This window comes from Clytia hemisphaerica, unplaced genomic scaffold (genome assembly GCF_902728285.1).
Source record: "Clytia hemisphaerica strain Z4C2 unplaced genomic scaffold, Clytia hemisphaerica genome assembly, whole genome shotgun sequence".
Classification (NCBI taxonomy): domain Eukaryota; kingdom Metazoa; phylum Cnidaria; class Hydrozoa; order Leptothecata; family Clytiidae; genus Clytia; species Clytia hemisphaerica.
In genome coordinates this window covers 596,435-619,395 of record NW_027104229.1, presented here as the reverse complement: position 1 = coordinate 619,395, position 22,961 = coordinate 596,435, and the positions used below count along the sequence as shown (strand labels likewise).

Genomic DNA, 22,961 nt, shown 5'->3' with positions numbered 1-22,961 from the left:
AATAAAGTTTATAAAGTTTTTCGTATAAAAAACGTGTAAAAGGTGATTTTCAACCTTTATAGTGGCGTATCTGATTAAAAATTAAAAATTTACCACGTTGGTAAACAGGAGTAGCATATAAAGGAATATAAGAAAAAAGAATACTCTCTGATTTAAAATTTGAAGATTTTTTTCCAAGTTTTCATACTCCTGAAAAGTTACCAAAATGACAATATGTTGCCACGTCAAATACTTTTTTGTAAATTCAGTGCAATTGTGAGATTGAAACTTGAAACTTTTCAAAGCCTGAAAAGGAGACCCTTAACATTGGCACATTCCCATTACTAGAAAAATTCATAGAAAATGTAAAAATAAACTTACCTTTTCGTTCTTTGTATCCATCAGGCGATCGCCACACAAGCAGGGCAACCAGAAGCCAAAACACAGGTTGACATCATTGTCCATGATAAGAATGATCACAAACCTGTATTCAAAAAGAAGATATATCTGTCAAGTGTCCCTGAAAATTCACCGCTCAATACTACCATCGTTAAGGTAAGAATATCTTAAAAAACTTTGGAGGACTATTCTTTGCCACTATGTACTTAAAAACACACAATTAATCTTTAGCAACTGTTCTGTTTTTCTCACGCAGTGTCTGAAATTTATGTGATAGCCAAGAATGAAAGGGGAAACCCAATAGATTAAAACAACACTAGAAACCTTTTAGAATTAGTCTATCTTCGTCTGCTCGAAAACTATCTGAGCTATTCCCAAGAGTATCTCCATCAACCCATCTCCAAAAAAATAAATATTATCGATCGAAAAAAACAACTCGTATACTTCACACAAACCCCTCACAAAGAAACTTTCCATGAAAAGCAAACGAATTTTTTAAATACTGATTACCCAGCTGGCACATAACGCTGTTTTAACGTTCATCTAACGTTATATGGACGTTGTGTACGTTAAATAAACGTTGAAACAACGTTGTGTGCCAACTGATTACTTTATGTACAGGTGGAAGCAGAGGACAGAGACGAGAATTTGAATGGAAAAATTAGATACAGTATTGAGCCTCATGCAGACGACTTATGTTTCCACATCGATCCAAAAAAAGGTGTCATTTCCTTGAGATGTCAAGTGGATCGCGAATACAAGAACAGATATGATTTCTTGGTGACAGCAGCTGACCAAGCCGAGAATCTACCAAGGTTTGTATTGGTCTTGTTGTTAAGAGTTAAAACTTTACGATCTGTGACATCTTTTCTAAGACGCAATCAATCACATGACATACATGTTTTTTTTTTATAAGCAAGTGTATGCCCCTTGGTCAGGCTCGTGTATGCTTAAGTTCTCAAAGCATCCAGGCATAGTTTATGCTTATTATATGCTTAAGAATCCTGCTTATGATTCACCCCTGAGCCAAGTTTTTAATGAAATTTCAGAAATTTTGTAAAAATTTGTTCAGATTTTGGGAGCAGTGGAATGTAGCTAGCCGTGGAATGTCTTATTTTTTACTTGACCTCTACCAAACCTTTTTAAACAGATAAAAATGACCCCTTGAAAAATATTTTAGGCTGGCATATATGCTCATGTTATGCTTAGAAATTCTGCAAATCTGAGCCTTCATATGCTTATAAGCGTTATGCTTATAAAAAAAAAAACATGTACATTTTCAATTCAAATTTCCCTTCTAAAGATAATCCTAGACAATTCAGATTAAATAATATTTTCCTTCCAAAGTCGTTCAGAGAGAGATCTAAGATCCCGGGGGGGGGGGGCACTCAAGGTAAATGACCTACCAGATGTTCGGCCCTTAAGGGTAGGTTTTTCATAGTTCAGCTAGTGCACTGTAAGAGTAGGAAATTACCAAACTGCACTGAACTGCACTGTAAGGGTAGGAAACTGTGATAAAAGGCCAATTTTTTGGTAAAATTGGCACAAAATTGGTCAATTTTGGAGGAAAAATTCAACATTTTCTTGGAAAATTGCAAAAATGACTTACGGGCGAGAAATTTTGAAAAAGTGCACTGTAAGGGTATGATTTTTCATAGAAATTCACTGCACTGTAAGGGTCCGATTTTAGAAGCCAAATTTTGGGCCGAACGTTTGGTCATTTTCAGATGGAGTGCCCCCCCCCCCGGGTCTAAGATCTAAGACCTCTTTTGAAAGATGACGACATCCACTTAGCCTGATTCAAGTAGACATGCATGACTTGGTCACTCGAGGATGACATCTTTTCTAAGACGCATTAACATAAAGTTTATAATCTTAACTTCTCTTAAGAAAGTCCTAGACGATTTAGACTAAACGATTTTGTCCATCCAAAGTCAGAACGATTTACGGCCTATTTTGAAAGATCTCGACACCCATCACAACACGATTCAAGTCACACATAGTCAGTTAAAAACTCGATTTTGGTTAATCCTGTTCCAAACTAGCTTTACATTTCTGACGTAAATTTTGTGTATTTCCAAGGGAAACTTACACCAGTTTTTTTCTATAAACAGGAGCAGTCAAGTTCGAGTGCAAGTCGATATTGAAGATGTCAATGATAACTTCCCTGTTTTCACGAAAACAGAGTATTTCAAAAGCATTAATTACGATGAGTCTATTGGTTCTACTATACTTCATGTTAAGGTATGTGATAAGATTTAAATGTATTATCAAAGCATCCTAGCCGACTAATTTAGACAATAGTAGAAGAGCAAAACATAACGGAAGGGTCAAACTGTAGCTTAAACAAACTAGTATTATCCCATAACTATTATGGTGTTATAATATAACACCTATATTACTGTAATACATGGATTGCAAATGACAGTCTATTTTTGGATAACTCAACGAGTTTTGTCGAATTCTTAAAACTAGTATCATGATTTTTTTGGAGCCTAAAAAAAAGTATTTTGTATATACAACGAGGCTCACAAAAATTTACCCTGTACTGCATGTATTTTTAAAGGAAAATCTATGTATTGGCGTTGTTATAGAGTCGTGATAAATGCCGTTTTGTAGATCGTGCATTTTCTAAGGAAGATAAAAATAGTATTCCAAAAACTAAACTAAACATACCAATAAAATTGCTGTGTATTTCAACCCTGTTTGGACTGGGCTTTTTTGAAGAATAATAATCTAGGAGGCTATTGCTGTGTATTTTAAAAGGAAAATAAACAAAGAACATAATATTTTTTTTTTTGTTTCTAGGCAACTGACAAGGATGATTCAGATGGGAACAACTTTGGTAAAGTACAATATCGAATTGTAAACAGTGATTCAATGTCGAGAGAGAAATTTGCCATCAAGAGAGATACTGGAGCTGTCATTGTTGGATCACACTTAACTGATACGTCTGGTACTTTCAAATTGGAGATTGAAGCTTTTGATAACATGGTAAGGAAAAATGAGAATTCATTAAATTCATTACATAATGTCGTCGGACACACCCCGTTAAAAACAAATGGTGACAAATGGAGCCTTCGCGTGGCGTCTGACTGCGCTCACAAGACTAATATCTTTCACTTTTTTCTGGAATTTCAACTTATTTTGATTTGTCTGAGACATAAGCAAAGAAAATATAATGACTAAAACCATTCAGAAAAAAAAACAGATTCTGAACAACACAGGTAACGAAATCCAAAATAAATATTTTCATTGTTCACAGGGGAATTATCCATCAAGGAAATCCATTAAAAATGCGCAAGTCACCATCACAATCGAGAAGAAGGGAGATGGAAGTGTTGTCCTATTCATGAAAGCTAAAACAGCCATCGTTGTCGCTAATGAAGATGGCATCGCTAGGTAAGTTTTCTAAAGTCTTTGATTACGAAGAAGCTATTTTTCACTGATTCATTGGAGTGTTGAAACCTCATAAATTGATTGTGGGTTCTAAAAAAGGGCTGAAGGTAAAAATTTTGCCACAGATGGCCGGCAAGCTCTCAGCCACCAGATTTCTTAATCAACCGGGCATTTTGAAATTGTTTTGCTATGAGTTATGACCTGTTATGACTGAGGAACGGTTAATTTCACTTTTCACAGCGTATTTATACGCCATTATGATTTATGTACAAAAACCTAGGCTCAAATAATGCTTGTTTAATGTACTCTCAAGACAATTTTACGTTCAAAAGCTCGATGATACAGTTCCTTTTCAATTGATTGAATTACTCGTCATAAACATGATCGTCTAAGTAATGTTTACTGTATAATTACATAAAGGCTCTAAAAGTCGACATTTTGGGCTTAACCAGCGTATAACATTTTGTTCTGTAGGCAATTGAGACAACTTCTAGAATACAATGTTCACGTTGATGACATCGAGGGCGGTGGAGATCAAATGTAAGTATTAGAGATGATCAATGCATGTCAATCCTTAACCTTGGGGATTGGGTTTGAAATTACAATGGTGGAATTAGATCGAGCGTCCGTGAGTATGTCAGTCTAATAACTTCCTGAAGACATTTAAACCACATTCGACTCTGGTGAACTTCGACCCAGCGCCTTAACAAAAATAAGAAACTTTTTGGGGAATTTCGCAGAAACCTTTAAAATAAAATTCCTTCTATTTATGATATTCATGACGTAATGTTTTCTACGGAAAGACCCCGGTTTTTGCCGGTAGTGGCAAATTTCATACAACTTTTGTCTAGTTTGAATTTGCCACTACTGGCTTAAACCGGGATATTTCCGTAGAAAACATTACGTCATGAATATCATGAATAGTTCATTTTTGAAACAATTTTATTGGTTAGCAAGGAACAAAATTTTCCAGAAACCTTCATGGAATTCCGTATGAGTTTTTGTATTAATATTCATGTAAAAAAATACTTGTTCTCTTTTGTAGGACGCGCTACATCTTTCACGCATATCGATTCGATAATTACAAAGTAGTTCCTGCGAACGAAATTATCACGTAAGTATATTGAACTCATTATAATATGAAAAGCAAATTATTGTTGACTACCTTTAGATCGACCGTGAAAGGAACTAAAGAATTTTATTTGATTTAAAGAAAAATTGGAGCCACAGAATAATTCGTACGATTCAACTAACCCTCAACAAATATTTCTATTTTAGTTTGAATTACAGAAATATTCAAATTATAGGTTCGATACTAATTCTTTCTCAAGTAATTTAAACTCGGCACAGCAGTAGACTGGAGTCGTTTATAATGCATGTAATACTAATAATAAACACAAATAATGATACGGGATTTAGTTTGTATAAACGACTGGAAGAATCCGGTGTTCCAGCCTTATAGATACCGGGCCTAGCTACGCAGAAACTTGCGTAGCGAGAAAACAATTTATTAAGCAACAACAAACTCTCAAAATAAAATCAACTCAAATGAAACATTTTTAACACACAAATCCACACACATTTTATTTTCAAGAATTTTTTTTGAGCGGGAAAAAATTTTAATTGCGATATTGACACTTTTTTTTTGTTTGGAGTTAGTGCACAAAGGTTTCTAGACGACTAAAATTTACTTTTTTGCTTTATTTCTAATATGTCTGAATTAGTCGTCTAGCTTGCTAGACTAGCACAGCAGTAGAAATGACATAGAAAAGTCTACAGTATAAAGCTTGTTAAAGATTGAGAAAAACATAAAGTAAACAGCCCGGAACAGTAAAAGTCTTGTAAAAGTTGTCCATGTTCTAAAAATTGATCTTATCTCAATCCAACAGCCGGTTCAGCTCCTACCAGGGTGTCCGTATGGAAGATTTTATGCGGAACTGGAACATTACCCGGTGGGAAGGATACGGACAAAATCCGGACGCAACCAAAATTCCTTTGACGGCAGAAAATTCGGAAGAAGATGATAAAAAGAATCAAACATGGACACCTATTATTTATGCAGTCCTCGGATTCTCAGCGCTGATCGTTATTTTCGGAATCATCGGGATTTTGTATTTAATTCGATCGCGAAGGAGGTATGTTGCTTCTGGGGCTTTTTTGAATTACTCCTTCTTAGGTAATGATGGAAAAGTATTTAATGCTCAAAGTACAAAGTTAACGAGAAACAAATATAATAAAGAGAAAACATCGGTGCTTAGATTTTTTGACACTCCTCGTGTTTGGTATAGAGTATTTTCTGAAACAAGGATCTGATAGCTTTAATATAGGCAAAGAAAGAGACACATCAATATTTTCAACCTCACGGCGTTTTTTCAAGACCTTTAGCTAATAGCTGTAATAGCTTTAATGTAACGCCATGTTTGAAGTGGATAAAATTAACAGTGAAATATATCACAATTGATTTCCTTTCAGATATATCGATGGCGGTGCATCACAAACTTCATCACGTGTTCCCATCAACCCTTCCTCAAGACCACGTGCAAGAAGCTATTGGTAAGTTTCTATACAAATGACTGTATTTTTATCGGGTTAAACGAGGCAAAAATAAATCAACTCGAAACAAGTTTCTATGCGAATGCTTTCATTTTGGTATGGTAATATTCGAAAAGACTTTTCTTATCTTTTCTTTCCAGTTATTTTCTATATCAAATAATGCATTTTTTGTTTGGTAAATCGAGACAAACTAATTCAAATTCGAGGTAAAGCTTCAAATAAATGGTTGTACTCATTGAAAGGAAAATATTGAAATTAAACGTATAACATTTGTAAGTGTTAAAGTCGAGCTTAAATTTTTCTTAAGTTACCCAATCCTTTATATAACATTACAGGAACGACCCTGGATTCGAATCGGTTTCACAAATCAACACAGAATCATATGTTCATTCGTCGGGCTTCTTATCGCGATCTGTCGACAAGTACGAACTGGATCCAAGCAACATGTATAATGGACAGGTATGCAATTTCTCCTAACATTTAAAATAAGACATACACAATAGACAGCTCCATGCTGTTAGGCCTTACTAACTTACTTACTGTATGAGTTACACTTGAAACGAACTATGATATGACATAGCCTACATTTTACGTATCTCTTATCATTAGCATATATAGCATTTTGAAAACAAAGAAAGAACAATATTTCTTCTTTTTCGAGGACACACAAGTAGAAATTTTAGAAAATTCTTTTGTATTTTCTGTTCTGTCAGCATAGAGGCGCGTCTCCTTTCTACAGTACAACATAAAAATAATATCTTTATTACATATAAAAGATATGCACTCTATTGAATCTCGCTGATTCAACCTTCTATTATTAAGGCCCCTATTAAAGGCCTCCACACCGTTCCGCCAAACTTTTCACTCCCATCACAATCACAAAAATCGCAAAAATCTTTGTATCAAGCAAAGCGAAGTAAAAAAAGTAGCCCAAATCACGCCAACACGCAAACCTCATAATTTGAACCCAATCCCCATCCCCAACTTTAAGTGACAGGATTGATGTGTATGTACTGACTTGGAAAAAAGAAAAGAAGAATCAGATACCTTCGATAATCAATCTGTTACACCTCTGTCAAATTTTGCAACTTCGATGTCATCTTTAGTCAACGAGAAACAATATCCAGCGTAGATCCTATGAAATAGCAATAAATAAAATATTTATGAATAACTCGTTTGAATAAAGAAAAAACAAGTGATACTTTTATGGACCTACCTGGTTATGCATTTAACACATATATAATTGATATTTACGTGAGCGTGACCATTAAACAATCATTCAGAACGCAAATCTATTAAAATTAGTCGTTTGTTTCTCATAAAAAAACGTTTAGAAACCAAATATTCATGCTCTTGAAATATTCTTTCATATTCAAGACTTCGTGAGCAAAAAAACATATCTCGTCAAAAAATTCAGTAATTTTAAGAACATTGATGTATGCTTATTAATAGTGATTCTTATTATAGATAAAGACGCGTTTTTTGAGCTGAAAAATTCTTTTTTTTACCAAAATCTGCTTGAGCCATCTTTTACCTGCTTATAAAAAATATCGAATGTTGCCAGTTTTTCTATAAAAACACGCCAAGCAACCAAAATTTCATGTCTAAACACACATATTCTTTAAAAGTAAGCCCTCATGAGCAAAAAAAACATTTATCTTATAAAAAAATTGAGTAATTTGACTAAGAACATTGATGTATGCTTATTAATAGTGATTCTTATAGATAAACATTTTTTGAGCCAACAAAATTTTTTTGCAAAAATCTGCTTGAACCATCTTTTACCTATGATGGTACACTTTCATGCAAAAAATCAGAAAAAATTAATGATCCAATTTTTCACAAAATCCAAAAAACCCGTTTTTTAGCCTTTTTTAGCCGTTTTTTGGCCCAAATTTGCCCCCAATTTTTTTTTTGAAAATCGGGCTCCGTCACATTTGAGGGTTTATAGTTATGCATCTTTGTGCAAAAAATCAGAAAAAACTAATGAGCCAATATCGAGAAAAGCTGGTAACTAACGAACGAACGAACGAACATACAACGGTTAATTTATAGGACATCCACCGGGGTAGGTCCAAAAAACGAGTTTCAACTCAAGTTAATTTTAATTATGATATAACAGAACTTATATAGGAGTCATTAATTTTCAAACAATTATAAGACATTCCCATTAAATCATGAATTATTTCTCTTTCAGGAAATCTACAATGATGATCCTTTCAGTGTGATTATCGAACGACCCCCGTCTCGAAGTTCAAATTCCTCACACGCCTCATCCGGATTCGCTGCATCATCGGTCATGACCGTATACCGGGCACCCAACATGGTTAACAATCCGACACACCAAAAAACAGGAGGTGACTCTCAACCTCTTTTAAGAGAGAACCACCGCTCGCGCGCTGGATCGCATGGCCCATCACCGCGCGACCGAAAGCTATCAGTTATCGTTGATGAAGATGGAAATTCGCTTGGTCTTGTTGATCCAATGGATAATAATCATCACAGACCACCAAGTTATGAATATGATTTTGATACTAAACCTGAAGGTTCATTTGCGTGAGTGAAAAATAATGGTACTGTTTTTAAGTAAACAAAAAGGAAAAGTATGGTTTCGAAGCATGGCATCCTTAATTAAGGCGTAATTTCAATAACGTGAAAGATTAAACAGGGCCACAAACTTTGGCTTAAAAAGCAATGCTGATCACAAAATGGATGAAATAAACCCTAATTTTAAACCATTGTGCTTGAAACGAAGAAATGTTTATCCTTGGTAAAGTTTAAAAAAAATTATGTACGTAAAATGGCAAAACAAACAATTATTATGAAAGTTGTTGCAAAACATTACTGGATATTCTCGGACAAATCTTGAAATATGAAATTTCAATGAAAAGCCAATTATATTGGTCTTACAAAGTGGTAAATTTTTATTATTTTTCGAAATGAGAAAAAATTATTTAAAATAATGATCATGTATATTATACACATTCTTGATAAGTTTTTTTCCTGATTTTAGTCAATATTATTTCCGATCAACGAATCCACAAGACTTTTAGTACAAGTGATTTTATAATAATTTGAAGTTGTCGAATTTTTTTGACTGGCATTACGATTTACAATGGTCTGGATTTTTAGTTATCCGTATACTACTAACAACAGAAATAATATTCTAGAAGAACTATCGATTTTTTTATCATATCAAATGTTTTAATTCAGGACAATTTTGTAAATAGTGAAGAAAAAGTTTAAGTTGTAAATAAGGTTATATTGAAGATAATATACTTTGGATTTATCAATGATAATGATTGGTCAAAATAATTTAAGAGCTACTGTCTGTAGGAATAAGACAATATCAGAAAAGTGAAGGACTTTATGGTTAACTTGAATCAAGTTTCTTTAGTAAAGGGATTATCAGATGATTTTTTGGTCAGCCGAAGCTGAGCATTCAAATAGGTAAAATTTTCCAGTTCCATAAGACGACAAAAAAAAAATCCGATTTCCCGATCTCACTTTGATTTCTAAACTTTCTTCCGATCGGGTTAACTTTTTGGGTACTTTTAGCGTGCGTTGTTTTTACAGATCATAGTGGTGTGTTCAAGATGGCGGCTCAAGCGATAAGTCAGGTGTGATAAGTCAGTGTTGTACCAAAGTATTTCCAGTGTAAATCTGTTGCAAGCTTCAATTTCTGTCTTTTATTTTTTTAACTCGGCAAATCAAACACATAATTTTCATCAAGGGGATTCTTTTTCTACATCTTTTGAAGGTTTAAAGCCGTTTGCTCAAGTTTTTGTTTATGTTGAATTTTCTGATACTCAGATACTTTTTATTGCTGCTTTTTATTAGTTTTTGCAATAAAAACATATTTTTCTTGTTTGCCTCTAGGTGGGATTGATGGTGTTATAATGTTATTGGAATTTGATAAAGTTTACAAAAGTACAGCTACTGTCTAAATTTGATAAAGACCTGGATGCAATCGTGCTTTTTTGGACTTGGTTTGGACGTGTTTGATAAGGCGAATCGCAAAAAAATTGTTTGGTTCCCGTCATTTCTACTTTAAAAAGTGGGCGTCATTCGGTCGGTCGGTCGAAAATATTTTTCTTTTAAGAAGCAGCTACATCTTGTTGAAAGGGAATCCGTGTGGACTGATCCGAATTAAGAAACCGTGGATAAACTGGTTTTCGGTCTACTCTCCATTAGCATGCGGCTCGCTACTTCGATTTGAAAACTTGTAAACACAGAGCTTGCAGAGGTTGACAGTGGAAATCCAGCAAAGCAGCGGAAAAGCTTTCCGACTTTCCAACTCTACCTGCTGACCGTAAATCAGTGTCGGTCAGATGGCGGGAACCAAATGATGACATCACATCTCCTATTATCGGACTTGCAAAATTATGACAAATGGTCATTGGAATTTGATCAATTATATTAATATTAATATATACAGTTCTTGTTGAAATTGATCAAACTATTTTTCACGCAGTTCCGGACGCAGATTGTGTTTTTCTAACCTTTTCTAACCTTGGCGCACGTTTTGACTGAATGATGGAATGGAATGAATGGCGATAACAGTTTATACATATCTCTTATCAGACTTGCAGAAAGCGGACTGAAGAAAGTTATGAAAAATGGTTTCTAGAATTTAATGAATTATACCGTCAAGTTACACAACATGCACACTCTCGTCACAACTTGCACAGTCATTGTTTTAAAGTTTAAAAAACACTACCAGTGCTTGGCACAGAAGAGAGGACTCCCAGTTGAAATTAATTGCTACTCCGCTGCCCTGTTGAATTAATTTATTATGGTCGTGTGTTTATTCCGCCAAGGCGGTAAAGCGATCGCCCAAATTCATAGACCAATCAAAAGGGAGTTTAAAGCAAAATGGGGGAAAAATGAGCTTCCCTGCATAGTTATGAATTTTAAGTTTTGCTTTCGATTATCATTTGCGACCAGCAAAGTCTTCAAGATGGTTTTCTAATTTATTTCTAAATAACACTTTGGTCAGATGTGGATATTGTCTATATCCAACAGAAAAAATGTATCATAACTGACTAGAATGAAATTAACAAAAAGTTTAATTACACTATGTTTCTCTTTTATATTATAGTAATGAACTATAGCTTAATTGTTTGATGTCGTAGAAACAGTGCTACAATGCTAAAGAGAAGTATACTTTGATCTTCTCGTGGGGGGGGGAGGGAGGAGCTCTCAGGCTTGTTTTAAATAATTTTAAATCAAGTTATCAAATGTTTCACATTTTGTACATTATTCAACATTTTTAGTCTACTCTGTTTCAGTACATCTCTTATATCTGTTAACCCACTTATTAAAGCTATCTTGCTAAGCTCTATTGGCTGACCTTCCAGCCTCGGCTGGTTTATTATATTTGGCTTAAAGATATTCTTAAATTATTATACCATAAAGATATTCGACTTGGAATTTTTTTCAGATTTTTACTTGAAAACAATATAAATTCAACGTAAAGACTGTATAAAAAGATTTCAAAGTCAAATATCTCAGCTTTGGAAGGTATCTCTAAGCCAAATATTAAAAATCATCTGATGATATAATCCCTTTATTAACTTATAAATGATATTGATGGTTTGAATAATCTATCAAAATTCTAGGGTTTAATAACTCGTGGCTCTTGGTTTGTTAAAATCATAATGTCAAAATCAGGTATTTCAGCAAACCACTCTACAAAGTTTGTTGAATTTTGAGAGCCTTGAAGTCAAAAATTACCTGTGAAAAACTGCCTCAAAATTTCCTCTTGTTTTGTTTTGTAGTCATTTCTTTGAAAAAAGCCCTTTATTTTCACATAATGGTACAGTTATGAGAGAACATTCAGAATGAGTAAACTTTCTTTAAACATTTTAAAGGGCTATTTTCATTCAAATCTTTCAAAATATCATATATATAGTCTAGAAGTATAAAACTTTCAACTACTCAAAATGGAAACACTAAAGACAATACCCACAAAACAAAAATACAATACAAATTACAACAAAAGTGCACTATAAGGGTCTTCTTTTAGCTGGATACAATGTAAGGATATGTTTGGGGATCACTGAATTGAATTCTAACAGTAAAAATCTGATTTATCTTTAGTAGTTTTGACTCGCACTCATTTTGATTTGTTTTGCCCATTGTTTCAACATCTCTTGCTCATTTTCAGGTGGCTTCAGCAAAATAAGATATAAAATCACTGTAAGGGTCTGAAACGTTTGGTAAAATGTATTATCAAACTCTATTAAAGGATTATAGTTTCATTAAAAAATTTGTTGAACCTAATCGAACAAAAAGTTTGATTAATTCAATGATATTCGATCCTCACTTCACGAACTTCTCAAACAAAACTGGGTTATCGAACTGATTAAACCGCAACCCATTGATTGAGCTTGATCATAACACTCCCAATTTCTTAAAAAATCTTAGAGTTTGATTAATTTTTTTCATTGGTTTAGTTCAATTGTTTAATTGGTTCGAAAAGTTCAATTCAGTTTTTTGTTGCTTACAGATTGCGCCAAATATTATGCTGGAATATTACATAATTAAAAAACTACAGTAAAACGTCAGATTTCATTCAGTTTCATTTGTTTTTTTTACACTGTTAAAATACAGTGATATATAATTTTTAACGCCAGATTTTTTTACGAGGTATGGTTTTGAGAAGTTCCCCTCTCTGCAAGGGGAAACTCTACATCAACCTAGGGTTTTCTCTTGTGTCAATCAGTAAGGAAATAAAGCCTGGGATACACAGATGCTGAGGCAAGGTTGAACTAGTGCCTCTCCAAGCCACCAAAATAAGCAATAAGTGCCAAAATTGAAAAACCATAATTTTTTTTGATTTCGTTGCTTTTCAAAATCAAATGCCCAGACGATGTCAATCGAACAACTTCGAACAAAAATCGCTATCGAACCAATCGAACGTAATTGAACGCGATTGAATGATTGCGATTCCATTGTTGAACGTAATCGAATCTCAATCGAACGGCCAATTGATTGTGTTCGATTGCGTTCGAGTAAGGTTAGATTGGTTCGATTGATAATAGCTGACTATGTTCGATTGATTGTCAATTACATTCGATTGATTGTCAATTACATTCGATTAATCTTCGATTTCGTTTGATTGCGATCAAATTAAATTGGATCACTCTGTTAGAGCTTTTTAGCGTGGGCGGCCGAGCGCTTAAGTACCGTACGAAATGCAATTGAATAAATCGAACGTAATCGAACATAATCAAATATGTTATGTCAAAAACGTGATCGAAGCAATTGAACGGCATATCCTGGGTAAAATTCGATAATTGCAAATATTCGATTGGGTTTAATTTCGTTCGATTGATTTGGCGTTCAATTCGTTCGATTGACACCGTCTGGAAATGCTTATCTCAAATAACACCCTCGGTTCATCTGGATTCATCTAGCAGAGTGGTTCCTCCTTTGGTAAAAAAATGGACTTGTACAAAAAGGACTGTTACAAAAATAAAATGGAATGCAAGGCTTGATATTCCTGGCCTTTCTAAATCCCATTTCATCTGTAACTTTTACAAACAACTGATCAGCCTTATAGTCAGCTAAAATTGTTTTGTGATATTCTTTTACAGAATTTAATTAATAGATTTCTATTTCTATTTGGTTGAGTTGCAGGAGGCTTTGAGGCCTATTTTCACAACTATAGACACTTTCAATGAGCGCCCCGTTAGCACCTTGGACTGACTACCCTATTCCCCTCACATGGAATTGGTTGACCCGGGCGAAGGTTCATTCACTTGCCAAGTGAACCGCTGCGAGTGGGAATCGAACCTCAGTCGCATGTGGAGCAACCAAGGTAATGACCACTATACCACAGCGCTGATTAGTGACTGTAAAATGTCCTCTCCAATGAATTTTTTAAGAGAAGAAATGGACAAAAATAAAACTTAAAAAATAAAGATAACTCATGTGACTCATCCTCCAAGCAAAAACCAAATACAGTCAATTGGCAGCAGTGTGTAGGCATTAGGCAGGAATGGCGATCTCTATTAACCCGACCTCGACCTTGACCTCGACCTCGACCCTGACCCTGGAAAAAGGCCGATCCTCGACCCTTGGAAAAAAGCCGACCCTCAACCCAAATACAATAAAAAGCCGACTCCGACTCGAAAATTTACGTACATACTCAGTCACTGGTCACAACGTGTTTGGTGGTTGAGACTAAATTTATCAGTTTATTGTTTGATGTTTGATTTCTTCATAAATCTGAAATCACTTCCAGACATCTTCGCATCCTTCTAATCCAATCAACGACTTCTCCAACTTTACTTTTCTTAAAGGTAGGTTATTTTCTGAACAGATTTTTAAGTCTTTAAGGGATAAAGATTGGGATAATTGATTGATTGATTGATTGGATTTCGACTGATCTCTATAATTGAAAGCCTATTCTAAAAATCTTGAGTATGGCTTGTTGATTCGTTTTTTCATCCAGTCATCATATACCGTGAAAAGCACAGGTTTAAATCTTATATCGACGCTGTGCCGACCAATCCAGATTCTATTCAGCGCGCAATCAATGCAAAGAAAAGTAACCATGACGACCATCCAAGATATTGGATGAGGTTCAAAGTTGATATCTTTATTGCCGTTGTTGAAAACACAACTCACAAATATCATCAATGTTTTTTAAAAAGAGTCAGTGATAGAGAATCATAGATTCTTTCTGCAGTGATTAGATTGACACATCGCGACAAAATTTCTATTATTGGTCTTCGGAGGTTGAAATATTCTTTGAAAACTCAACCTCTGAAACTCAGGGTAGTCATCATGGCTATCCATTGTGATCAATTGTTCATTTTAGAGTCGATCTATGAATAATCATACAATGAATCACTAGGCAATTGAGTTTCCCCTGCTAGTCTACATATTAGACAGTTCCAGGCTTTCAGGACTTACTCTTGGTCTATAGGCACTGCTATAAGCGGCCACTAGTAATACCCACCAGGAATTGCTTATTAATAGGTTTAAACATAATATAATGTTTATCAATAGAGATTTCAAATAAAAGAATGTTTAAAACACAGCTGATAGGTTTAGGTTTCGTGTTTCGAAACTCTCTATTGTTTCATTAAAACCTCAGTGCGCATGCGATTTATCCGGAGAATTTCTCTAAGTAACTGTTGTAGAGTAATTACCGTGAACTCGGGTAACTTGTATCAGTAGAGGGAAAATTTCATAGCCATCAAATGAATGACCAATCAAAGCAGCAAAATTTCAAAACAAATTAACTATGCAGCTCCACTTGCAGCTCTACTCTACCATATTTGTTTTGATTTAACTTTATATTTTAATGACCAGCCAGGCCATTCATTTGAGGGCTGTGCAAGTTTCCCACCACTGATGCAAGTTACCAGACTTCACAGTATTCAATATAGCATATCAATATATAGGTTGTCGCGTTCTCCAAAACAACTATTACTTATCTATTATAGGAATCAATCGATATCCAATCATCGATTAGTCATCAATTGGAAAAAGTTAATTGTCTGAAAAAAATTGAGTCTGAAATAGATAAACTTCCTATATTTCTATAAGAAACTCTTTTTGGTATAGGATAAGCAGCAGAACTCTGTCTACTGCTGTATAGTATGCAGCATGAGGCGAGATTACACCAAAACACCCCTTGTTCTCTCCAATCCAGACGATGAAATCAATCATCGATAGAAATCGATGTTAATCGATTGATCACCTATCGATTAAAATCTATAATCGATAGCTAATTGATATTTGGATTCTTTTTACCTCAATAAGTTATCTAGTTATACTTTTTGTCTTTTGATGTGATAAAGAGCATCACCAAAAATCAATACAACTTACGCATAAAGTATTTGCTTTCTTGAAATTTTAAGCCAATCATACTACGGGTTTCATACTACGTATTTTTAAATCGTAGGGGGTCAGTTTGCAATTTTTCAGAAAGAATCACCCCAATAGACCTTTTCGCCTTTCAATCCACTACACGCTTTTTTTTTATAAGAATACACTTTATAAGAATGTCCATGATGAAAATGAACAAAAAATTAAGAATATGGTAAGAATATCACCATCATGAAATTTAGCAACTGAACCTATAAAGAATGCCATTTTTAATGCATTTTAGCCTGTAGATTGCCAATATCGATCTTAACCTAAGAATACCGTAAGAATATTTTTGGATGATTTTCGCCAAAAAATTAAGAATATCTATGATGAAATGAAAAAACACCATTCTTATAAAAAAAAAGCTTGTATCTTAAATTATATGCAAAAATATGCAAAACATACTTAAAAGTTTACACAAAGATTAAAAAGACAGCAAAGAAATATTAAACCCTTTCAGAGAACAATCATACATGGAATTTCTTAATTCAATTAATTCAATTCTTAATTTGCTGAGCTTAAATTACTCAAAATCTTTGATCAGGTGAAAGTACGAAAGTAATGAGTATCTTTTTTATTCAAAAATACCTCCAGGGCAATCTTCTGTCTGATGTCCTATCAACACTTAATTTTGATAAAATTGATCACAAAACTGGCACCAGGGGCAAAGCTATTAAACCATTAAAGCTAATAAAACTTTAAACGGGGTTGGTGTAATTTAAGATGCACGATCTAATGATTTACGATGCACGATTCGCGATCCGTGCATAAAATATGTTAATTCATGCGTAATTATGCTAATCATGATAAAATATCTAGGCAATTTACAAACTTTCATTCGCTGGAACTCAATCATTTTTAAAAACATCATTCATGTAAGATTATACTAGCAAGTAGCTGTCGCTATGAATGCCCCGCCGATAGCAGATATTAGCCCAGAGGAACTTAGCCATGAAGAGAGCAATCAATGTTACTAGAGCTGTTTAAAGTTAAGAAACACGAGCCGATGCGGTTAAAATTTCCTCAATAAGATCCATACATAACGAAAGTATCAATCCAAAAAAAAAACATGTTAAATCTACACTTTCTGATGCAAAGTGACCTAAATTAAAACCATTACAGGTTTCGCAACATGTTAAGAACTAGAATGATATCAAAGTTGATTTTCTTCAATCACCAGATAAAAATCACTTTTGAAAACCCAAACATAAGAATGTGTACTGAAACTGAAAGTGCTTCCCACCCATAAAGAATTCATAATGCAGATTAAAGGCGAATTCCAAAATGAAATTGAATACAATTCCAGTCATTTGATTTGAAATTTAAAAAGTAAGTAACTTTGGACTGGTGGCATACTGTAGATATAATTTATTTGTACCAAAGGTTACTGAAAATTATCTGAAAAACTTTAACAATGTTTATACGTGTTACTGCAAAAAGTTTTCAGTTTATAGCTTGAATAAAATTTCTTCATGGCTACTAAAGATATAAATTTGATAGTTGCTCTCAAAATTGGCAGTTGAATCAGATAGTTTTAATTAAGGTATTAATTTTCAGTGATTAATTACCCGGATTTCACAGCAGAACAGATTTTGTTCTTATTTACAAAAGACAATAAAATAAAATCCTAAGAAAATCTAAAAAGGGGCCTTCAGCAAAAATTAGTCACCATGAAAATATTAAAACATCATCTAATCCGCCACTGTACACAATTTTTTTCTATTGCTGTAATCCACTTCCACTTCCCTGGCAAGCAAGAAAGCGGAGATTCTTCAACGAAATTACTGTTAATACATAAATACACCAAAACTTATTTTATCACTTTTTGAAAATAACTTAACGTGTTAATAACTTAACACGAAAATAAGTCCTTGCGAAAGGCTCAAATTTGTGGATAGTGGATGCCCAACCGTGAGTATAAATTAATGGTAGAATAAATTATTATGCGGAATTGATCAATGTGAATGGCTGAAGAATTGCCAAATTTAAATAATGCAAATTAGGGCCTAATTAATTAATCCTGCATCAATTAATCCTGCATTAATTTATCCTGCATTAATTTATCCTCGCATAAATTCATACTCTTAAGGTAATTCCTGCAAAAATTGATCCAGACTTTGTATTTCAACAAGTGTGTTTGTTTTGCTCCCATAAAAACAGATTCATCTTGTCTTCAATCCATATGTTTTGAAAATAAAGGCCAAGTGAATTTCAGATACCATGCCCCCCCCCCCGTTGTAATCACCGTCAACATGGTTAAAAACTTTTCATTTCACAAGTAGGTAAAACATTGTGTTTGCGTATTTTATTGGATGTCTGGTTCTAAAAAGTCACAAAGTTTGTTATGTTCAGTTTTGATTTGAGCAAAGTACGCTCCGGCGTTCAACATCAACACGGTAGTACAGTGTGTAGTGCCAGTGGTATTAGTAGAGAGAGTGTTCGAGTCTATTCATAATATGTGACAAAACAGTTCAAATTAAAATTACTCCAATAGCGTGTGTAGTAATAAGCTTTTCTTAGAAGCTTGAAATGTTTTGTCCCAGTCTCTGGAATTCAGGTAACTGAGGCTGAAAATCTTTGGCGTACATACACATCGAAGTACCGTTCTGGCACAGTGGCAAAAACACTTTTTCAAAGTTTGCTTAAGCTTCAATATTGGCGTAAAGAATTATTCACAAAATAGCATCAAATACTCCATAATCCATCGTTTTTCGGCTTTTGTTCCGCTTCTATTTACATTTTTCTGCTCGCTGCTCTGCTGCTCTCCCCATGCTCAACCTTTTTTTTGCTGTAACACTGTGCTTCAAATGTCCACGAGAATGAATCAGTTCATGTTAGTCATAGTATATTCTCGTTGGAATGTCTCACTCACTAAACCTTCTCAAGGTTAAAAAGATATTAACCAAGCAAAAATCTTGTGTGCTGTTTGTTGTTTGCTTATAGCTGTGTGGACTGGACTTTCAATTTCTCGCTTTTTCAAATGAATTTAAACCTCATTTTAGGGGTAAATAAGACAATTTTTGTTGATAATTTTTAGGATAGGTCCTTAGTATGCTGGTTTGGACACAAATTGTGTCAATTCTTATTTTTGCTAATTTTTAGGTAGAAGACTCCTTTTTAATCATATTTAACTCAAAATAGTTGATCTATAATTCTAATCAATCCTCAGTAAATAATATATCAAAATTAATGATTTCGCTTGTTCAGTCCTTCTTTGCGAGGACGTTGTTGTTGGCTTGAACAAGCGATGTGTTATCAAGTCCTCAAAATGCGGGTTTATGTCAAAGGTGTGTCATAGGTCCTCGGAGTGCAGGTTAAAGTCAAAAGTGTGTCACGAGTCCTCAGAATGCAGGTTTGTGTCAAAGGTGTGTATCATAAGTCCTCGGAATGCAGGTTCATGTTAAAAGGTGTGTCATAAGTCCTCTGAGTCGGAATGCTAACTTGATAACAGCTGTTCATAATTTTCTTCTTTTATTGAGTAGAAACAAGATATTTCCCAGGGTCACAGTTGACGATTTGGTCTGAAAAAACGGTAGATAAAATAGATAAAAATGTACATTGTCAGCCTTTTGACATCACTTGTTCAATACCAAAATCGATTTCTTTAAGTTCTACGGGCTTTGATGAGCTTGGTGCAAAAGGTGACACAGACATTGTGGGGACACAAGAGAATTGTTGAGAATTCTCGATTTTAATGAAAATAAACCATTCTCGACTCAACAAGTCTATTCAACGGAAACGCTTTTGAAGCCTTCAGATGGTATTTGAAATCAATTTTAAGCGTTTTCTGCTGAATGAAAACACTTTTGAAGCAGTCGGGTGGTATCTAGAATCAATTTTAAGCATGTTTTGCCGAATGAAAGCACTTTAGAAGACTCGGGATGACATTTTAAAGCTTTTTCTGCTGAATGAAGAATTTTAAGCTTTTTCTGCTTAACGAAAACACTTTTGAAGCCTTTGGGTGGTATTTGGATTTGATTATAAGTTTCTTCTGCTCAACGAAAACACTTTTCAAGCCTTCAGATGATTCAGATGGTATTTAGAATCAATTTTAAGTTTTTTTGCTGAATGAAAACATTTTTCAAGCCTTATGATAACATTTTGAATCGATTTTAACCTTTTTCTGCTCAAACAAAACGCTTTTGAAGCCATAAGATCGCATTTAGAATAGATCTTAAACTTTTTCTGCTCAAACAAAACGCTTTTGATGCCTTCAGATGGTATTTGAAATGAATTTTAAGCGTTTTCTGCAGAATGAAAACACTTTTGAAGCACTCGGGTGGTATTTAGAATCAATTTTAAGCTCTTTCTGCTGACCGAAATCACTTTTGTAGCCTTTGGATGGTATTTAGAATCAATTTTAACCTTTTTTTGCTGAATAAAAACATTTTTCAAGCCTTATGATCGCATTTTGAATCGATTTTAACCTTTTTCTGCTCAACCAAAACGCTTTTGAAGCTTTAAGATCGCATTTAGAAAAGATTTTGTACTTTTTCTGCTGAACAAAACGCTTTTGATGCCTTCAGATGGTATTTGGAATGAATTTTAAGCGTTTTCTGCAAAATGAAAACACTTTTGAAGCAGTCGGGTGGTATTTAGAATCAATTTTAAGCTCTTTCTGCTGACCGAAAACACTTTTGAAGAATTGGGATGTCATTTTAAAGCTTTTTCTTCTGAATGAAGACAGTTTTCAATCCTTCAGATGGAATTTGGAATCGATTTAAAGCTTTTCCTGCTGAAGGAAAACACATCTTAAGCATTCAGGTGGTATTTAGAATCGATTTTAAGTATTTTCTGCTGAATGAAAACACTTTTGAAGCTTTAAAATTCATTTTAAGTGTTTTCTACTTAAGGAAAACATTTTTTAAGCCTTGTAATCGCATTTTGAATCGGTTTTAAACTTTTTCTGCTGAACGAAAACACTATTGAAGCTTTTAAAATCTATTTTAAGTGCTTTCTACTGAATGAAAACATTTTTGAAGCCTTGTAGTCGCATTTTGAATCGATTTTAAACTTTTTCTGCTCAACCAAAACGCTTTTGAAGCTTTCAGATGGTATTTGAAATTAATTTGAAGCTTTTCCTGCTGAAGGAAAACACATCTAGAAGCATTTCGGTGGTATTTAGAATCAATTTTAAGCTCTTTCTGCTGACCAAAAACACTTTTAATTGAAGCCTTTGGATGGTATTTAGATTCGATTATAACCTATAAACTGAATGAAAACATTTTTCAATCTTTATGATCGCATTTTGAATCGATTTTAACCTTTTTCTGCTCAACCAAAACGCTTTTGAAGCTTTCAGATCTTGGGTGAAACAAGGCATGTCCCAAATATATTTTGCGTTACGCGCACCACTTCCAACGATTCCTTAACGTTCATATATAGCTCAAAAGAATCATATCAACGAGCGGATTTCGAAAAGTGCTGGGTCAAAAATTTGCATTAAGCCAATCTCAAGATATCAGCCAAAAACTGATTTTGACGTTATAAAACACATCGAAAAAACACGTCAAAAAGACAATTTAAATGACGTCATTATTGAAAAAGGCGATAATTCCGATTAACTTACTACAATCAAAGCAAAAATTTGACTGGAGATGTAAATTAACGATTCTAAAGTCTATTCACGATAAGTGTGCATACTCTTTTTTCTTTTACCTATAACTTTTGAAGGAATTCTTCAATCTTTATAAATTTGGTATCATTGGAAAGATATTAGTGAGTGGAACAATTTGAAATAAAAAAGTCTTTAATCTAGATCTAGAAAAACTTTTATCTAGATTTTTCGGGTGTTTTCGATAAGAAAAATGATATAATCTTGACTTACGCATACGAGAATGCCGAAAAACTGATTGACGACCATACACATATATGTGGGCAAAAATTAAGTTTATATAACAAAATATGAGCGTGAAAATCAAATTTTTCAGGCGTGATGGCGTGAAATCGAAAAAAAATTGGCGTGATGGCGTAAATTTTGGGTCCGCTGGGGGGGGGGGGCTCCTTAAGGACGGATAAAATATAAATTGAATGGGTATCGATCCAGGCAACAAAAAACGTATTGATTGAGACAACTTTTATTATAGCTTTCGTCATTGAAAACGGAAAATATTTCCATTTGACGTAAAGATGTCAACGGTTAAAAGTCATCTGTTTATATCTGTCAGCAAAATTCCAAGAAAAATGTCAATAAAATGATGATGACATCAACAACATCAAGATTATCAAACAAAACTAAATAATATTTTCTTAACTCTCAGCATAACACAACGGAAACGTTTTCCCTTTTTTTATAAGCAACTGAACTTTTTTTTTTTTAATTTTAAAATTGCTCTTGAGTATGGATTTATGGGGGATGCATTTTCACTCTAAATATATGTAAGAAATTTGTCTGAAGAAATTGGCAGAAAAAATCATTTACATATAAAAATTAAGCTGGTTGAAATGCAGCCATCTTGCGTCATTTGGATATTTTTTGTTATCACAGAAGAAACTTAGGGAAACTACAAACTCCAGCTAATCGTGTATCAAGTTTCATTCATTTACTCGCCACAAACGTAAAATGTCTTTTATGTCAATATATTATTACTTTGGATGTTGCATCAAGGAGTGAAATTGATTTATATGTTTTGCTTGGTAGGAAGGACTTGTCAAATTTTGGTTTACAAAACGATAAAGTTACATCTGTTGATAGGTCTAAAGTACAGTAAAAATATTTATATAAAGCGATACTTTTTCCCACA

The 22,961-nt window shown here is 33.9% G+C and overlaps 1 protein-coding gene across 1 annotated transcript in view; it reads left to right on the top strand.

Annotated features, from left to right (window-relative positions):
• The window catches only part of LOC136815896 (cadherin-related family member 1-like), a 30,838-nt gene extending 21,220 nt beyond the window's left edge, over positions 1-9,618 (top strand). Inside the window, exons 12-22 of the mRNA XM_067072345.1 lie at positions 385-534; positions 1,000-1,193; positions 2,493-2,622; positions 3,187-3,372; positions 3,644-3,780; positions 4,252-4,317; positions 4,823-4,891; positions 5,667-5,912; positions 6,250-6,330; positions 6,666-6,789; positions 8,528-9,618. Coding sequence (XP_066928446.1) covers positions 385-534; positions 1,000-1,193; positions 2,493-2,622; positions 3,187-3,372; positions 3,644-3,780; positions 4,252-4,317; positions 4,823-4,891; positions 5,667-5,912; positions 6,250-6,330; positions 6,666-6,789; positions 8,528-8,890 — 1,746 coding nt within the window. The 3' untranslated portion in view covers positions 8,891-9,618. The remainder of the gene's footprint in view (positions 1-384; positions 535-999; positions 1,194-2,492; positions 2,623-3,186; positions 3,373-3,643; positions 3,781-4,251; positions 4,318-4,822; positions 4,892-5,666; positions 5,913-6,249; positions 6,331-6,665; positions 6,790-8,527) is intronic.
• The last annotated feature ends 13,343 nt before the right edge of the window (positions 9,619-22,961 follow it).